This window comes from Bufo bufo, chromosome 8 (genome assembly GCF_905171765.1).
Source record: "Bufo bufo chromosome 8, aBufBuf1.1, whole genome shotgun sequence".
Taxonomy (NCBI): Eukaryota; Metazoa; Chordata; class Amphibia; order Anura; family Bufonidae; genus Bufo; species Bufo bufo.
The window spans coordinates 164,325,775-164,346,338 of record NC_053396.1 but is presented as its reverse complement, the minus strand read 5'-3'; the positions used below and the strand labels follow the sequence as shown (position 1 = coordinate 164,346,338).

General features: G+C 44.0%; 1 protein-coding gene across 1 annotated transcript in view; it reads left to right on the top strand.

Annotated features, from left to right (window-relative positions):
• STK26 (serine/threonine kinase 26) overlaps positions 1–20,564 on the top strand; it is an 89,032-nt gene that overhangs the window by 28,365 nt on the left and 40,103 nt on the right. Inside the window, exons 2-3 of the mRNA XM_040406094.1 lie at positions 8,457–8,687; positions 17,968–18,024. Of these exons, the coding sequence (XP_040262028.1) occupies positions 8,457–8,687; positions 17,968–18,024 (288 nt within the window). The remainder of the gene's footprint in view (positions 1–8,456; positions 8,688–17,967; positions 18,025–20,564) is intronic.

The following is a 20,564-nucleotide window of genomic DNA, read 5'->3' as shown; positions in this document are numbered from 1 at the left end:
TCTATGTGGGGGTGGTGCATGACACAGATTCCTCTTGGTATTCATTGAACCCCTGTGTCATGTTCTGCCCCCTCGGAGCCTGCACTAGGTATGAAGTGTCAGTTTTGTCTGAAGCGATCATTTAGGGTCACCCCCTTCACAGAAAGTGGTGGCGAACCTATGGCACGGGTGCCAGAGGCGGCACTCAGAGCCCTCTCAGTGGGCACCCGCACTAAGGCATATGGTGTACCAATAGGCCTTAGACTTTTCCTGCCATTCATCAGCGCAGGGCGCACTATGAACGGCACAGGCAGCGCACTGAATCTAGGCAGGCTATTATAGCTAAGTGATGAAGTACATGGAAGATATACTGTATTGGTATTCAGGGTAAATTGCCGTGTTGGCACTTTGCGATAAATAAGTGGGTTTTGGGTTGCAGTTTGGGCATTCTGTCTCTAAAAGGTTCGCCATCACTGCTCTGTTATCCCAGGCCACTTGAGGTGGATGCTTCCAGAACTGGCTTGTAATGACTTATTTCTGCCTGAGGGGGAGTAGGACTTCCTGAATCCTCTGGAGACTAGGACCGCCCACATGACTCCTTCATGGGCAGCGCATGCCACTTCATCACTTTATTTAAAAAAATAAAAATGTATTTTATGCTGTGGAATTTACGGTCATCGGCATCTTTAGAATAGATTTCATCACCAGTCCACCGCTACACCAACAATTGTAATGTGCAAAGATTGATGAGATTGCACTGTGTATTCTCCAGTGACGGGAACAATATTTCCTGTGTAGCTGAGGTGATTGTCTGATTTGTGGCCAGAATCCTCGTGGACCCAGCCTAAGTTGCTTGGCAGCAGCTCAGATTACTAGCCGTTCTTAATACTAATCCTGTTCAATGATACAATGCATTTGCCGGCACACCCTTCACAAGGTGAGGCTGCCTCATCAGTTGTATTGGTATGTGCCATCTTCAGGGACCTGCCTAGCTCCTCAGACCCCTGGGCTCCACACTGATTAATATGGTGCCACTAAAAGCCATCCACATAGCAACCCAGCTAAATGCAGCTTTTGACTAACATAAAAAAAAAAAAGTAAAACTGTAAACATCAGAAAAATGTATAATCTCCCTGAAATATACTTTTTGATATTAAAGGGAACCTGTCATCAACTTTATGCTGACCTCACTGACGGCAGCATAAAATAGTGACCGATGCTCTGATGTCAGCGCTGTGTCCCTCATGAGCTAATAGTAAGTGGTTGCTGAGAACCAGCATCATAATGATTACAGCCCATGCCTTGAAAAGAGTCACATCTCCCTGAGAAGAGTCCTGGTTATTCATAATCTCCTGCTCTCCTCGCCCATCTGCTGATGGTTGGCAGTTCTCTCCTAGAGAGAAAGGGAGAAAACTAGGTAGAAGACGGTCAGTCATCAGCAGGTGAGCAGGAAGTCATGAATAACCAGGACTCTTCTCAGGTGGCCGGGACTCTTTTCCAGGCCCAGTCTGCAATGATTGTGATGTTGGTTCTCGGCAACCACTTACTTTTACAGACTGCTGACATCAACTCACCTGTCTCTACTTTATGCTGCCCATACTAACAGCAGCATAAAGTTGTTGACAGGTTCCCTTTAAATTTTTTCTGTCCGTTACTGCGATTGCTGTCTGTGATGTACAGACCTGGCCACAGTGCCCTGTTCTTCCATGTCTTCCAGCAGTGATTGATCTGGAAGACGTAGAAACCACTGGTTTTACACCGTTTTTTTTTCTCTTTAAACTCAAACCCCTATGTGTGAATAGCTGCACTTATAGCTAGGTTTCTCTGAATGGAAACAAGTGATTTTTCTTGCACTTACACGCATATTATTTATTTGTCGGAGGTTTATCCTGTACTATTATAACAATAAGAGCCTTCTATTTTCACCCACTCCACAGCTTTCATGACTAATGTGAGATTTCACTGAAGGCATTGTCTGATCCAGCTACCTTCCATTATAGCAATAAGCACATCTAGCCCAATCTCCTTATACATAAGTACGTGCTTCGTTGTAACCGCCGTATGTCACTTGTTCCATTTGGGCCTAGATTTAATACACTGATGTCTAAATCCTGCTGGATTCCACACGTCATCCATGTTTGATCAAGGACTACTTTAACCTTTTTGCAGTCGTACCCCATGTGATCTCCAGTATGGCTGCAATTTGGCCTATAGAAACGTGAGTTGCGTAAAATAAAAAAATTAAAAACTTTTCATCAGACCTCAGATCATACCCACAATGTTAGGGCTCATGCACACGACCGGATTTCTCTTTTGGTCCGCAAAATACTGATCCGCAAAAAACACGAATGCCGTCCGTGTGCATTCTGTATTTTGCGGAAAGGAACAGCCGGCCCCCTAATAGAACAGTCCTATCCTTTTCCATAATGGGTAAATAATAGGAAAATAATATACTTGGTCCCTGGTAACATGAATTTGACAACCTGTGCATGATAAAAACCAGAAAGGGACCTGTAGTCATCGTACTTGGTAGTTCAGCCTACGGGTACATCTGCGGATCCACAGCAAAGGCCTCATGAATTATATGCAGTTTTGCACTGGATTCCCCCACCTCTCCCCAGTGACACCTGCATGTGTACTGGGGGGGGGGGGGAGGTTAGGAGGAATAGCTGACGGCTATCTGAAATATATGGCAGCTTTAGCACTGCAATTTCAAGCGATTCTATTTCTGCATAGAAATAAGGAGTCGGCATCCACATTCTCACATTTTTGATGTATACGCAAGCTACGGTGGAAGAATTCTGATGTCTGATCTTCATTATGAGCACTAGGTATGTATATCAGATGGGATTCGCAGTCTTTATAGTCCCCGGCTGCTTCCCATCTGGCCGTATCCTGCTGTGCATAGAGGGCATGCTCTCCTCTCCAGATCCTTCAGACATGGATACAGAGCAGAGTTAGGCCTCATTCACATGACCGTGGCATGGTTCCCGATCCTAGGCGCATTTTTTTGGGGCTCGGGTGCGGACCCATTCACTTCAATGGGGCCGCAAAAGATGCAGGCAGCACTCCGTGTGCTGTCCGCATCCATTGTTTCAGGGTCCGCAAAAATTATAGATCATGTGCTATTCTTGTCCGAAAAACGGCATCTCTATAATGGGCCGTCCGTTCCGCAAATTGCAGAAGGCACACGGGCGGCATCTGTGTTTTGCGGATCCGCTATTTGCGGACCGCAAAACACGGCAAGTTCGCGTGAACAAGCCCTTACTCAGAATAGCAGTGGCAGTGATGCCGTCTTGGCCCCTTCTTCATGCTGATTAAGGCTACTTTCACACTAGCGTTCGGAGCGGGTCCGTCTGATGTTTCATCAGACGGATCCGCTCCTATAATGCAGACGTTTGCATCTGTTCAGAACGGATCCGTCTGCATTATAACTTAGAAAAATTTCTAAGTGTGAAAGTAGCCTGAGCGGATCCGTTCAGACTTTACATTGAAAGTCAATGGGGAACGGATCCGCTTGAAGATTGAGCCATATTGTGTCATCTTCAAACGGATCCGTCCCCATTGACTTCCATTATAAGTCTGGACGGATCCGCTCGCCTCCGCACGGCCAGGCGGACACCCGAACGCTGCAAGCAGCGTTCAGGTGTCCGCTCACTGAGCGGAGCGGAGGCTGAACGCTGGCAGACTGATGCATTCTGAGCGGATCCGCCTCCACTGAGAATGCATTAGGGCCAGACGGCTGCGTTCAGGGCCGCTTGTGAGCCCCTTCAAACGGAGCGCACGAGCGGACACCCGAACGCTCGTGTGAAAGTAGCCTTAAGTGTAATTAGCAAGGTATCTGCTATATATTAGACTATGTATTTTATATTTTACGGGTCTGCAAGACTGCGGCCAGTTTACCACGCTCCTAACCTCTGCAGATAGGCACCAGGCCTAGATGTCACATTGCTGCAGTAATTAATGGGCGGACATAGTAAAGAGGTCTGCAGGGAACTGATAAAAGTTGGTTTTACATTTACTTATTTATTAAAAATATATTATTTTTTTTATATATATTTTTTTTGAGACATTTTAAAGTGGCCCTCCGTTTCAAGAAACAAAATCACATCATTAAGTCTACATTCACACGACTGTATGTATTTTGTGGTCTGCAAAATATAGAAAGTCAGTGGTTTTAAAAAAATATATATTTTTTTGTGTGTGGACCCGTTGACTTCAATGGGCATGTGCTGCCAAAAATAGGACATGTCTTCTGTGTACTTTCCGCAAAATATAGAACAAGAGAGAACATGTCCTATACTTTCCTGCAAAACGCAGTTCACGGACCCATTTGAAGCCAATGGGTCCACACAAAAAAAAAAGATGCAATATGGATGTTTTTTTTGCAGCCCCAATGACTTCAGTGGGTCCTTGGCCCGCATCTTGCAGCCAAGAATAGGACAAGTTCTATCTTTTTGCGGAACAAACACATGGATGTGGACGGCACACAATGACTTCTGTGTGCAATTTTTTTTTTTTTTTTACGCACTTAGAAATGAATGAGTCGGTTTGCAATCCGCAAATAATACGGTTAAACACTAATACAAAATACATAAGGCCTTACTGAGTAATGACCAGAACACTTGAAGACCTCCATCTTTTTAGCTGCAGAACCGCCAGTTCCTGGGCTCCTCTTCTGACATCCAACATGGCTGCACCTCTTCTCAGACCACCTGGTGCATAGGGGGCATTTGGTAGCCAAGGGGCTTCTTGCTGCCCTCAGATTGGCCAGCACTAATCATTCAAGCAGGGCTGGACAACTGGATGAGCGCTGTGTGCTCATGTCTGAATCTGTACCCCTCAGACACCCATGCACCAAACGCATTATAATCTGGGCTCCTGACTCCAGGCTCTGTCACATTTCAGGGCTGCAGTGATGACCCCGGTGCCACTAATTAAGGGCTCATGTACACGACCGTTGGATGTTTTGCTGTCCACAAATTGCAGCTTTTGTATAGTTTGCGGAACGGAAAGGTAATAAAACAGTTCAATCCTTTTCCGTAATGCAGACAATGATAGAACAAGTTCTATTCTTTTGTGGAACGGACATGCGGACACAATGCGCACTCCCGTCAATCCCATGTTTTTTGTTTTTGGTGGCCTCATTGAGGTGAATGGTTCTGCATAAGAGCCGCACAGAAACCTGGAACGGATACAGAAAAATAGTGTGTGCATGAGCCCTAAGAGTCCTTGTGTATCAGGGATGTTCACGGCTGTCATTTGTTTTTCCATTGAGGAATTTGCTTTGGACTTCCAGGTGAAGCCGGCCGCGCGCTGTTTGTATTTACCGCATCCTACTTCCTGAGATGTGGTTTGTACACGCTAATGGCTTTCTGCTGCCTTTCTGATGACTTGTGTTTCTGGTCTTCAGGTACGGTACAGTATATTTGCTGGGTACCATACTTGATGGTATTAGTGTAGGTCATATTGTTTGTCATAAGTTCAGGTTTTAGAGTTGGCTTCTTTTTTTTTTCCGGATGCCATTCCGATGCAAATGGTGGTCATTAAAGGGGTTGTCAGAGTTATGAAAAAAAAATATATAGCACTGAGAATCTGACGGGCAGCAATATATAACTGAGTATATAAAGTATATTTCCTCATTTCCCTGGTTTTTTTCTGGCCCTTTGTTTACATGCAATAACACCCCTCTCTGCCCCTCCCCCTGCACTGCTAAGGGAGTGAATACAAGAGCTGCCCTGAGTGACATGTCTGCCTGCTGGTAGACTCTGCAGCATGTTGTATGTGTAGGACTACAAGTCCCAGCTGTATAATGACACTGCTAATACACACAGGATCTTCCCCCTACCTTGTGCAATGCTCTCTAGTCCTTTTAGCTCCTGTGCCCAGAATTGTCACTGCTGCAGATACCCAGTGTGTGCAGCTGAAGGGGTTAAGAATTCTAGGAGAGAGAGTAGGCAGTGAAGGGGGGCGTGGCCAGCACAGTGACATCTTGTTTACAGGCTTGTAAACAACCTTTATCAGAGCAGGGAGAGAAGCTGACATCACAGGTCATGTGACCCTCAGTGAAATCTGAGAAACCAGCCACTGGAGATAAGTGTTAGATTTGCTTAGTTAGGAACATAGAACAAAAAAATAACTCTGACAACTCCTTTAAAGTCAGTGTCATCTGTCTAATGTATGGACCTGCTGGCTCTTCTAGGGGACAGAGGTGGTCTTTGTAGAGGCCCTCCATGTGTTTTTATTGTGTGCCAAGTTGGGAGCAACCCACTATTAGTCACTTATTGTAATATAACATGGATATCAGGGAAGTATGCAGCGGAAGTAGATTAGTACTCCATGAGTTCTTCTTTTCTGTCAAATTAAAACTGTATTCTGGTTAGATTGTTATGCTATATCCACAGGATAGGGGATAACTGGTGAGGAAGGGTCTTACCGCTGGGACCCCCACTGGTCACGAAAACAGGGGCTCCGTACCCCCCTGAAACGTAAGGAGCGGCCTGTCGGTCATGCGTGCAGCCACTTCATTTCTTTCTCTGGGAAATCCCATAGAAATAAAGTAAGCGGCCATGTTCATGTGCGACCAGGTCCTCCATTCTCATTGAAATTTGTGGGAAAAGTCTGTGGCAACAAATGACAACCATGACTCAAAATTTTGCCTATTTTGTGCAGTGTTCCAACCTCTACCCCAGGTCCTGAATCCGTCCTTGACCAGGGAGTTCTACCATGTAGTAGTGTGGGAAGGCAAAGATGGCCGCCACATTGGGGTAGTCACGTAGCTTTCCTTTAAGTTGTAAAAATCTGCCTGGTTAGCGTGCCTTCCCTTCTTTAGAGCCAAGCTACAATACCAAGCTCAACCCACGGACAGATGTGGTGTTTCTTCAAGAAAGCGGACATTTTTATTTTTTTTCTAATCCGGGACTTCTTCCCCTTTTACTAAATACCGTAACTAATCTGGTTTGTCATTCCCAGAATCTTGGAAATCTTTTGTTTTCTAGTTATTGTGGGTAGCAGTGCTCTTCAGAATTGCGCAGGATAATCTGCTGACGGAGGTGTTTCTCTTGCTCCCCTTTTTTTGACATTCCACTGAATGTTTTTCTGAGGCTTTTCTTTTAAAAGGCAGTCATTAGCTGCTGACTTCGCTTCCATCCGAGCGACTTTACTTTTCACCTCTGTTGACCTACTGCGGCTTTTCTGGTTTAAAACCGTTATGTCTCGGTGTCTGACAGTGGGGGCTGCGGCGCAGTATGTGCAAGCGCTTTGGTGGCGATCTCCATGGCACTCATTCTCCCGGCACTTGGCTACATTTTTCTGTCTAGATGTGGCATCTCTATTTCTTTTCTTTTTTTTTTCTCCCTTTTTACTTGTATTTGATAGTTAATGGAAAAAAGAGCGGTCTGTGTTTCAGGGCTTCTCGTGTGCAGTCACTTTTAGATAATGAGTTGCTAAGGATTATGGGATTTGTCTGCTTATGGAATGCAGGCTTTTTTCTTTACCGTTCAGCAGGGCAGACATAAATGCTTAATATTTAACATGCTAACTCATCAGATTTTAATGTGCTCTTTCAATGGTATCCGACATAATTCCTAAATTTTTGTCAGCCATGTCAGAGGGTCCTTGTCATGAAAGTCTGTGCACTGCATCTAGTGCGACTTAGACTTGGTGTGACCACAACGTGGCGTCCAAGCCTAAAGGTGTCATGTTTTGTGGAAGTGATGGGTTTGAGGACGGGATTTACTACTTTATTGCTAGCAGAAACCAATGAATTTTAAAAGATTTTTCCAGGAATAAAAAGTGTAGAATTGGTTATAAGTAAAAATCTACCATTACTCGCATATCTGGTCTCTTGCCACTGCTATTCTGACACTGCAGCGGTCCCTGCAGTTCTCCATTTCCTGGCCCTGGGCTCAACACATGGCAAATGGCTTGGACTGACTGCTCAGCCAAGCATTGCTCGTGGGCAGTCTAAGCAATTTCCTGAGAGTCAAGGCCAGGACCAGGAAGTAAAACGCAACAGGGCCAGAGCAGCGTCAGAGGATCGGTGGGGTGAGTAATAATTATTTATTAAGGGGTTGGCTTGGTGTTTAATATTGATAATGTATGCTCGGGGTAGGTCATCAGTATTAGATTGATGGGAGTCCTACACCTGACACATTTGACAATTGGCTGTTCCCAGCATTTTTTACAACTTTTGTGGTTTTTGAAAGGAGTTTTTTTTTTTTTTGTGCTTTTTATGTAAAAAGACAATCCACCTCCAGATGTTAGCTGTAATTCTATTGGAATGATGAAATGTGGTACACATGCATTTTATTTTTTTCTGAAAGCGGTCTACAGAGGAAAGGACCAGAGGGGGGTACATCTCCTCCTCTTTAAAAAAAAAAAAAAAAAAAAGCATCCATTAAGTAAATGCCAAACCCAGTATATGTATGAATGACGCCTTGAAGATGTTTTACTATTCTTTTTCCTTATTTTTTTAGAATCACCGGGCCGATCCAGAAGAATTATTCACAAAACTAGAGCGTATTGGAAAGGGGTCCTTTGGAGAAGTGTTTAAAGGCATTGATAACCGGACGCAGCATGTGGTTGCTATCAAAATTATCGACCTGGAAGAAGCGGAGGATGAAATAGAAGATATACAGCAAGAAATAACCGTTCTCAGCCAGTGCGACAGCCCCTATGTGACAAAGTACTATGGATCTTATTTGAAGGTATGTCTGTTTTTTCCGATCGACCAGTGCGACCTTATGAAGAGATGAACGGCCGCGGGTCCGATTTCTGACTGTAAGGGTCCATTCACACGTCCGTTTTTTTCTTTCCTGATCTGTTCTGTTTTTTTCTGGAACAGATCTGGACCCATTCATTTTCAATGGGTCCTGGAAAAAAAACGGACAGCACAATGTGTGCTGTCCATTTCCGTTGTTCCGTTCCGCATATCCGTTTAAATATAAAACATGTCCTATTCTTTTCCTGAAAAATCGGATCCTGGTACAATACAAAGTCAATGGATCCGCAAAAAATGGATGACATACGGATGTCATTCCGTATGTCATCCGTTTTATACGGAATCCGTTCCTGGAAATTACATTAAAATTTTTTTTTTTTTTTTTTTTTTTTTTTTTTTTTAAAGAAATCCAAACAACTTTATTTGCTTATTGAAATTTATACATGTTTCCGTTTTTTGCAAAAAACGGATGACATACGGAAACATTTTCAGGAACAACGGATCCGCAAAAAACTGACAGAAAATCGGATTATAGAAAAATACTGACGTGTGAATGTAGCCTAAAGCACAAATGGTTCCGTTTATCTTAGATTGTGTAATGCAACAATCAAAATGTGTTTCCATCTGGTACCATTTAGTACATGGGGGCCCGCTACCCCGGAGCTGATCGCAGGGTTTTAGGTTAACGGGTCTCCTGTGCTCTACACATCACAATGCTTGCATATGGTTACTTTACCGTTAGTCACAAATGTTTTAAAGTATTATTCCGCTGTACAAGCCACCCTTTAAAAGTATGATCCCTAGTGTTTAGTAATGAAGTCTTCTCAGTAGTTCCCCACATAGTCACTCACCACCTATTGATCCAAAATGTGAAGTTTATCACTTGCAGCCGGGAGTTCCGACCTTTTTAGTTTAACTTCAAACTGGTGTAAAGTAGAACTAGCTTAGTTGCCCATAGCAACCAATCAGATTCCACATTTCATTTTTGACAGCTCCTTTGGAAAACGAAAGGAGGAATCTGATTGGTTGCTATGGGAAACTAAGCCAGTTCTAATTTACACCAGTTTGATAAATGACCCCCTATCTGTTACATTAAAAAATAATGGTGAGTGGGAGACATTAGAAAGGAATAGAACATTGTGAAAAGCAGATGCTTTTTTAATTCAGCCATTAAAGAATAAAAAAAAATATAATGTACCTTTACATTATGGAAAAAGAAATGCAAGAGTTCTTTGAGTAGCTGAACCATTATAGCTTTGCAAATCCTCATGTACTAACAGAAACTGAGCTATGCCTGTAAATGTGGTAAAACAGAAGTATCAATACTCGCCCCTTTACTCCCTGCTGCTGATGTCCTCTTCTTGGCTCAAATGGTGGCGTGCCATGCATACAGGTTACCCGCTGCCGCCAGGAGGACTGGAGCGCAGCGCTGGAAGAAGCAGCAGAAAAAAAGGAGTGAGTGGTGATTCCATTGTTATTTTCCCCACATGTTCTTGGTGTTGCCTGAGGTTTTATTTAACTTGGGCATCCCCTTTAACAGGGAAAATGACCTACACTTGAACTGGAAAGGGTATTCAATCAATGAGATATTAGTAGCTCATACTATTGTATTGATTATAGTTTGACGTGCTGGCACCCTAAGGGTATGGCTACACAGCATGGCTGTGCCTTGTTTGGGTCATGTTAACTGATTGGAGCCAATATGTTTATTTGCTGTTCATTGTTAATGGCTGCACAGTAACTCGCAAAACCGTGCGGTCATTAACAGTGAAGGACCAAAAGAGCAATTCGGTTCTAATCAGTTAATGACTCCTCCTTCTGTGCGCACGGCTGCTGCATCCTAACCATGGCTCGCCAGCACTGTGTACCCTTAGACTGGTGCCCATCAGCGCCTTTCTGACCATCATCTGCTAATGGAGCCCAGCCCCATTCAATGTACAGCTTGGGGTTGGTGCACTTTGTCTAACTTTGGCTCCTATATTGTAGGGATCATGGGGTCCTGGTAGTTGGAGCCCTGCTAGTCGGGCATCGGTTGCATGCCTCAACTATAAACCATCGATGCCTGCCATCAGATGTAATCAAGTTAATATATCCATGCTGTATAATTGTTACTTGAACTGTTCCCATTACAAGCTGGAACAGGGCACCCGGGCATTGTCAGCAGAATACAGGTGCTTGTGACTGTGCTGCCTCTCTGACCTTTCCAATGTAAAGCATGTGAGCGCTATAAACCCTTGCTTGTATTGTGCGGACCGTGGCATAACAGGGAGTTCCTGAAGAACAAGAGGAGCCTCTCCCTGTGAGCTGCACAGTATTGATAATCAGGATCACTTTAATTTTAACACTAATAGGGGCTGTCTGGGTTCAGAGCTGAACCCGGACTTCTCCCCATTTTCACCCCTCCGAGGCTCTGCCAGATCATGTGTTTCTGTGTTATGGACTCTTCATCATTGTCAAGTTTTCTGGGTCTGTTCCCAGGGTAGTAGACCTCTTAGGCCTAATACGTGGACTGTCTGTTCTAGTGGTCCCTAACCTAAAGGAATCCGATTCCATCACACTTTACTAAACTGCCTTGCGTCGTGAATTTGGTAATAAACAGTAACAAAGATGCAGTGGCGGATCTGACGCACCACAGACTTCTTACACTGACCTTGTAGTGTCTGCCGCTATGACAAAAAAAATTGCAAATTTTTTTTTCCTGTCAAAAGCAAAATCTGCAACGGAGGCTCTTAATGGACACAGCCCAAACTACAAGCCCAATCTGCTCCATACCCTGCCTAGAAGCAATCACTATGGGCCTGTATTACTAAGTACGTTCCTTTTTTTTTTTTTCCCCCTCTGAGTTTGAACCTTAATGAATATTAGCTCTAAAATGTGTGTGTGAATAAAATAAAAACTGCAGCACTAAGCTAGTGTGAGATTTGTGGCAACTTCACTGTTAGTTCAGAAATGACTGGATTGTTGACCATCACCCCCATCATTTGTAATGTGCAGTTTGCACGACTGGATTGTCAACAATCACCCCCATCATGTAGTTTGCACGACTGGATTACTCATGATGACTAATGTTGAAATTGCTGAAATAGTAGTCCTTCTGTCTCGCATACTTCCATTAATCATGAGGGAGGTCAGTTCCTTGGCAGTGATATGGTTGTTGATCACAGCCCATATGGTAGCTGAGAAGTGTTAGAACAGAAACTTTGAAAGGGGTTTGCCAGCCAGTAAAAAAAATAGTGGTTTTCTGGCACAAATGTGAAGGCACTGGTCTTGGCCTTCTTAAAAAATCAAATCGGCAAGGGTCCTGGGTGTCAGACTCCCACTGATCAGATGCTGATGACCAGCAGTATAAGGCTACGACCGTTGTTTTGGTCCGCATCTGAGCCACAGTTTTTGCAGCTTGGATGCGGACCCATTCACTTCAGTGGGGCATGCATCCGTTGCTCCTTTCCGTGGTCTGCAAAAAAATATAACCTGTCCTTTTCTGGTCAGTTTTGCAGACAAGAATAGGCAGTTATATTTATGGCTGTCCGTACGGTCGTGTGCATGTAGCCTAAAAATCAGAAAACACTTTTAATGTCACAATGACTTATATTAAAACCAAAAAAGTACGTCTCCCTCCCTGCTCCTTTTCCAACGCTTTTTGAATCTCCCCTCGGTCTCTACATACAGATCCCTCTCAACACAAATGCAATTGCCGATGGAGTTTGCATGTAGCCAAAGGTATTAACGGATACAGCACTTGTCTATTTCATTCAGCCCTATAGTCTTTGAGTTCTGACACGTGCCCAAGTGGTCACTGCTCCATTCAAAATCCTCCCCACTGTGGTTGTGCGGTGCTAACGAGATGGCTTGAAACCCCTATATTGGTGATTGTTGGGGTCACGGCGGTCATACTTTGTCACCTATTCATAGGATGTCCACTGTGCAAGAGCCTCACCCATTCTAAATTAATATGGGCACCATTTACTTGATCCTGCAGAATTCCAGGCTGTCATTTCTTAAAGTAAAATCCTGGTTAACATAGTTTATAAGGCTGAAAAAAGACATTTGTCCATCCAGTTCGGCCTGTTATCCTGCAAGTTGATCCAGAGGAAGGCAAAAAAAAAACTGAGGGGAAAAAATTCCTTCCCGACTCCAATCAGGCAATCAGAATAACTCCCTGGATCAACGACCCCTCTCTAGTAGCTATAGTCTGTAATATTATTACACTCCAGAAATACATCCAGGCCCCTCTTGAACTCTTTTAGTGAACTCACCATCACCACCTCCTCAGGCAGAGAGCTCCATAGTCTCACTGCTCTTACCGTAAAGAATCCTCTTCTATGTTTGTGTACAAACCTTCTTTCCTCCAGACGCAGAGGATGTCCCCTCGTCAGTCACAGTCCTGGGGATAAATAGATGATGGGATAGATCTCTGTACTGACCCCTGATATACTTATACATAGTTATTAGATCTCCCCTCAGTCCTCTTTTTTCTAAAGTGAATAGCCCTAATGTTGATAATCTTTCTGGGTATTGTAGTCCCGCCATTCCAGTTATTACTTTAGTTGGCCTCCTCTGTACCCTCTCCAGCTCTGCTATGTCTTCCTTCTTCACAGGAGCCCAGAACTGTACACAGTACTCCATGTGTGGTCTGACCTAATAATTTTGTAAAGTGGTAGGACTATGGTTTTATCACGGGCATCTATGCCCCTTTTGATGCAACCCATTATCTTATTGGCCTTGGCAGCAGCTGCCTGACACTGGTTTTTACAGCTTAGTTTGCTGTTTATTAAAATTCCTAGGTCCTTTTCCATGTCAGTGTTGCCCAGTGTTTTACCATTTAGTATGTACGGGTGACTTGCATTATTCCTTCCCATGTGCATAACTTTACATTTGTCAGTGTTAAACCTCATCTGCCACTTATCTGCCCAAGCCTCCAATCTATCCAGATCCCTCTGTAGTAGTATACTGTCCTCTTCCGTGTCAATTACTTTACACAGTTTAGTGTTATCTGCGAAAATTGATATTTTACTATGCAAGCCTTCTACAAGATCATTAATAAATATATTGAAGAGAATAGGGCCCAATACTGACCCCTGAGGTACCCCACTAGTGACAGTGACCCAATCTGAGTATGTACCATTAATAACCACCCTCTGTTTTCTATCATTGGGCCAGTTACTTACCCACTTACAGACGTTCTCTCCCAGTCTGCGCATTCTCATTTTATATACCAACCTTTTATGAGGTACAGTGTCAAATGCTTTAGAGAAGTCCAGATACACGACATCCATTGATTCGTCGCTGTCAAGTCTAGAACTTACCTCCTCATAGAAACTGATTAAATTAGTTTGACATGACCGATCCCTCATAAAGCTATGCTGATATGGCGTTATTTGCTTATTTTCCTTGAGGTACTCAAAGATAGCATCTCTTAGGAAACCTTCAAACAGTTTACCAACGACAGATGTTAAACTTACCGGCCTATAGTTTCCGGACTCTGTTTTTGGACCCTTTTTGAATATTGGCACCACATTTGCCATGCGCCAATCCTGTGGAACACTCCCTGTCAGTATAGAGTCCTTAAATATCAGAAATAAGGGTCTGGCTATGTCATTACTTAATTCTCTTAGTATACATGGGTGTATGACTGGCAGAGGAAGGGTCCGGCTGCAGCAGTGCTCTCCCTGAGCTGACTTCCCCCTCATCTGCCAACCGTGCAAACTTGTTGCAGTGTTTCCGATCAGGGCTAGCCACCCTGGCACTCTTCCCTCTACCCCTCTTTCAACTGTTACCCAGCTAGCTACCTCACTTTCCTCATCCTCCTCGCTACCACCCTCCCCCACATCTACCCCATAGAGTGCTTGCTCAGTGAGCAGCAAACTCCTTTCCAAATTGTCAACGCTTCTCAGTGTTGAAATTCGCCCGTTTAGATAATCGATGTGCGATTCCAAACGGGCAATTTGCTAAAATTTTGAACAAAGATATGCACCCTCAAACAGCTGTTCCAGGTCTGCATACATTAGACAAGATGTGCACTGGACTGCGCTGTTAATAATGGAACACATACCAAGTGGGGATTACGCAAGAAAAGAGAAAAATACAATATAGTGCAGTGATAAGAATCTAACTTGCTGTAGTCCCCTTAAGTCCCTGAATCTCAAGTCATGTAATTTAAAGTCAATTTGTACAAATGCAGCTCTCAAACCAGCTTGCTTTTTTTCCTCTGGATTCAAAGGCAGGTTAAGCGACTCGTCCACAGTACGATGGCACTGTTGGATATTTGCTCAGGGTTTGGTGCTTCATTGAATGCTTCTGCTCAAAGCCTATGGGAAAATCTCATTCGAGGAGTGTAATGGCTAGTGCCTCAAGGATCTACTGGATGTCTTGTGAAGTGATAAAACGTATACAATGCCAGGGGGTGAGCCCCTACCAATTTTGAGATCAAAGTGGCCATGAAGACACTGGCAAAATCTAGTGGGCTATGTCAGACCGATTCAAGTGGCCTACAAAGTACCTGTCTTGAGAATTATGGGGTCCTGTCTTGCAGACACCCACACCGGTGCAATTTCACCAACGTCATAGCAGTGTTTAGATGATACTAGAGAACCTGATTCTCTCATTTAGCATATATGGAGCAAACCGTGTTACCCTGTGAGATCTGGATCCATTGTAACAATGCCTATTCTTTTTTGCAAAACGGACAAGAATAGGACATATTGTATCTTTTTTGCAGAGCAGGACATGCAAATGCGTACAGCGATTCTGTGTTGATCGGATGAGGACCAAAAATATTGTCGTGTGAATGGGGCCTTATGCTGCACATTTGCACCATGAAATTCGCCCTTTGCAACGTGTAGATCCTTGTTTCCCCAGATCATGATTTAGAGGGGTTATCCAGTAATAAATATTGTCAAAATATAAATTCTCAACTACGTTGCCTATAAATGGTGCTGCAAGTCCCAAAGTAAAGTGGGTTCTGTTCACACAGTCAATCAGTTTTTCAATATAGGACTGCACTGCCCCTCTATTTCCAGATGGTATCCCACTTGACCACAGTCCACAGCTTCATCAGGGGGCGCATGATGAAGCGAAACCGAAACATAGGTCGGGCAAACAGATGAGGACTGATATGGTTTTGTTATATGCACAATACTGTTACATTTGTGAGTATAATAAATCCTTTTTATGTGATTTTGCTTGGTGGTGCTTCACTATGTGCGCTATTTTTGGCCTTCACAGAAGGTGATTTGGAACCAAGAAATCCCTTGGGTCACGGAGGCACACCTATACCGAAGTGTGGATTGTGGTTTCAAGTCAAGCGGGATACCATCTGGAAATCGAGGGGCAGGGCGGTAATAAATATTGTTGAACTATCCTCAGGATAGGTCATCAATGTCAGATCGGTGGGGGTCCGACACCCAGACTACCCCGCTGATCAGCTGTTAGAGGTCAGGTGCTCAGCGTTGCGACCTCTTCGTAGGCCATGTGACATCACCGTACATCGGTCATATGGCCTAATTACCGCTCAGCCCCATTGAAGCAATGCCAAGCACAGCAACTCTATATGGCGATGTGCTTGGGAGAGATGCTGTGAGCTGGCTGCGCTCACCAGAGCATCCGGTGAGTGTGGTGGCTCCCCGTAACTGCTGATCGGCGGGTGTGTCGGGACTCGGACCCCACCAATCTGATGATGAGGACCTATCCTGAGAATAGGTCATCATTATATATTACTGCATAACCCCTTTAAACATAAATTAGCGAGTGGTCCATCTACCCCTCCAGGATTGTCTTCTGCATTTGACATAAAGGTACCCATGTGCATTATATCTAAAGTTTATGAAAATGGACCATTTCAACCAAAACTATTGTTTTCCGTGAGAAACTACCAACAACCAACCAGAAGTTGACGGTGCTTGAAAATTTTCATCCAATAGTTGGACAAAAGATCTGTATTGAAAAAAACGTTCCCAAAAAGATTTTGTCCGTCGGCCAGTTTTATTGACCATGTATGGCCAGTTTGAAGAACTGGAACAGCCAATATGGCCTACAGTGTGTGGATGTGTGCAAAAAGGATTGTTCACCAGGCTCTTGAATGAATGAGTCTCAGGCAGGAAATACACAAGAATTGTGTAGGCTTTGAATTTTTCAGCATGGCCCAATAGTGTGCACCATTTACTTTAATGGGACCGTGTGCTATTCAAGTGCAGTCTGGATAGCCCACCGACAAACGGCTGCTTTATGAATCCGACCTTTTCAGTGATCGAAATCATTCACAGACTACCTGATTCTTGGTGAGGGTTTAATGCATAGCAGAGCGGCTCTTTCCCAGAGTGCATTGCATGTTGGTTGGGAACCCAGTGCTAAATCAAACCATTCAGTGAGCCTACAGGTGGGGAATGAGGACCTACTGGAAGTAAAGATACCATTTTCCTGTAATAATTACAATGTTGTATATGTTCTCCTGTACTACTGATTAGGGATGAGCGATTCGCATAAAGCTTAGTTCTAATACTGTACAGAGCAGGAGCTCCGTATAGTATTAGAATGTATTCGCTCCGATGAGCCGAAGTTATTCCTTCACGTAGTCTCGCGAGACTTCTCGCAATAACTTCATAAATTTGTACTGTGAAAAACCATTTTCCGAACTCTGGTCCAGTTCAAAGTGGTACCTTGGAACCGAACCAGAGTTCAGGAAATTGTTTTTTTACAGTACAAATTAATTTATGAAGTTATTGCGCAAAGTCTCATGAGACTTCGTGAAGCAATAACTTTAGCTTATCAGAGCCAATACATTCTAATACTGTACAGAGCGCTTGCTCTGTACAGTATTGGAACTAAGTTTTATGCAAATCGACTTTGGATGTTTCATCAGAAGTCTATTCGCTCATCCCTACTACTGATTTATCATAAAATACCCAATAAACATGGTAGACTTTATCCAGACATGCTCTCTTGTGCAAATGGAAGGGACTAAGCAAAGAGGCCAGTGCTGAGGAAATCTAATTCTCTACAGCGAGGATCAGCAACCTCCGGCACTCCAGCTGTTGGGAAACATTTAACATATTACAGGGGTTCATGAAGGGATCACCTCCGCTTGTCGGTCTATGTGATTAGATGGAAATCTCTTCTGGGTTCACATATGGAAAATGGGTGGCATCTCATACATAATAAATTATATTAATGTAAAAATATGGTGCTGGCAGGTAAACGGGCATCAGTGCTGACTCACATTAGATGTTTGTGAATGATAGGTGCACTCAACTGTGTTTTTCTTTCTCTAGGGCACCAAACTATGGATTATTATGGAATACCTAGGAGGAGGCTCCGCGTTAGACTTGGTGAGTGACAAGAAATTAGTTCCACATTGTTGCATTTATTTCCATAAGTAATTATCTGTTTCAGCTACTCCATTCAGTAAACGTATGATCCTTTACAGGCAATTATATAACAGTGGTATTAGAGGGGTTGTCATCTCACACATTGGTGGTATATCGCTAGGATATGCCACCAATGTCAGATAGGTGCGGGTCCCACCTCTGGGACCTGCTCCGGTCTCTGGAAAGGTGCCCCCGTAGTGAAGAAGAGCACACTGCACATATGCAACATGTTCTCTGTTCACTTCTATGGGAGTTCCGAAAATTGCAGAGCAAGCGCGCTGGGCTATTTTAGCGGTGACTGGATAGTGCGATGCACGACCTCTTCTCAGTGTCGGACTGGGGTACCTAGGGCCCACTAGTGTAACTGATTAGGCCTCCTGCACATAAACTTTTTTTTTTCCGTGTCCCTACCCTGCAAAACATCCAACAATCGTGTTCGTGAGCACTTAGTGATAACAAATATTAAAGATGAAGTATGATGGCAGACACTCACAGCAAAATGCACAAACATACATGTGGCATAATTTAGGCTACTTTCACACTTGCAGTATCAGGGTCCGGCAGGATGTTCCCGGCGGTGTAACAGCCTGCCGCATCCATGCTAACGCTAGCCCACCGTGCCACCGGAAGTCCGCTGTAGTTTTTGTCCGGCCGCCTCTCAGCATGTTTGTGCCGTGCTGCTTCCGGACCTCCGGCCCGCCCTGTCCCCATGCTAGCATAAGCACGGATCTGGCAGACTGTTCCCCCACTGGAATAGCCTGCCAGACCCTGCTACCGCAAGTGTGAAAGTAGCCTTACACATATATGGATATCCTACTCTTAAAGGGGTTGTCCGGGTTCAGAGCTGTTTATCATAACATACTGCCAGGCCCAAGCTTCCGCCCGGCAGTGTGTTCGGTGACGTCACCGGCTCTGATGGGCGGGCTTTAGTGCTGCTCTAGCCGTCTTACTGGCTAGGGCAGTGCTAAATCCCGCCCATCAGTGCCGGTAACGTTACTGGGCTTCCTGGCAGCCCCATGGAGAGCCCCGGTACGTCACTGGATCTCCAAAAAATGTGCAGGGCAAAGGAGAGCACCAGGGGGGGCTGCCTGGGTGAAAATGGAGCAATGTCCAGGTTCAGTTCTGATCCCGGACAACCCCTTTAAGTCAGTCAGAAACAAGACACATAGGAAACATGCAATGCACGCACCAAGACTTTTTTTTGCCTAATCCTATTAAGTGTAGCACACTTGGGGCTCATTCAGACAACTATGCTGTCTGCAAAAATGCGGATCTGTTTTTTTGCGTATTAGATGTTGTCCCATTCATTTCTATGGGGACCTTTTCTTCCATTGCACAGCTCAGCAAAAAAATGAAACGTCCTATACTTGTCAGTGAAAATTAGGACATTGCCCTATTGAAGTCTATGAATCAGCAAAAAAACTGAATTCAATCAGTTTTTTTGCGGACATGCTGAACTGTCCGCAAAAAAGATCCGCATTTTTGCGACAGCATACGGCCGTCTGAATGAGCCCTTAAAGGGGCTGCCTTAATTCAACAAATAGCATTTATTATGTAGAGAAAATTAATACAAGGCACTTACTAATGTATTGTGATTCTCCATATTGGCTCTTTTCCATCACATTATACACTGCCCGTACCCATGGTTTTGACCACTCTGCAATCCAGCAGCGGTGGCCTATGCGCACTTCCAGCCTTTTCCTATAGTGTGTAAGCACGGCCACCACTGCTGGATTCCAGGGTGGCCGTAACCACGGATACGTGCTGTGTATAATGTGATGGAAAGGAGGCAATATGAATAATAATACATTAGTAAGTGCCTTGTATTAACTTTCTCTACATGATAAATGCTATTTGTTGAATTAAGGCAGCCCCTTTAAGTGAGAAAACCCCTTTAACCTTTTTTAAGCATAAATGTCTGGCATGAAATCTATCAATTCTTAACCTCCTCAGATACAGTATATTTAAAAGGGTTGTCCTACCATAATAACCTATTGCCTATCTACAGGATAGGTGATAAATATCAGATTGCTGGGGTCTGACTGCTGGAACACCCACTGATCATGAAAAAAAGGGTCCTGAGACATTCCATTACCGCCAATCTATGTACACAAGGGTCTTAAAGGGGTTGTCTCATTGGCATTTATCATGTAGAGAAAGTTAATACGAGCAACTTACTAATATATTATTATCCATATTGCTCCCTTTGCTGGCTGGATTCATTTTTCCATCACATTATACACTGCTCGTTTCCATGGTTACAGACCACCCTGCAGTCCAGCAGTGGTGGTCGTGCTTGCACACTATAGGCAAAAGCGTCAGCCTCTCTGGTGGCCGGGACCATAGGAGCGCACACAGGCTAGTGCTTTATCCTATAGTCCACCCTGGATTGCAGGGTGGTCGTAACCATGGAAACGAGCAGTGTTGTTTTTTTTCCTTTTTATAAATCTTTTATTTGATAATTCATTACAAATATCAAAATGTAAAAAATTTCTTGTTTT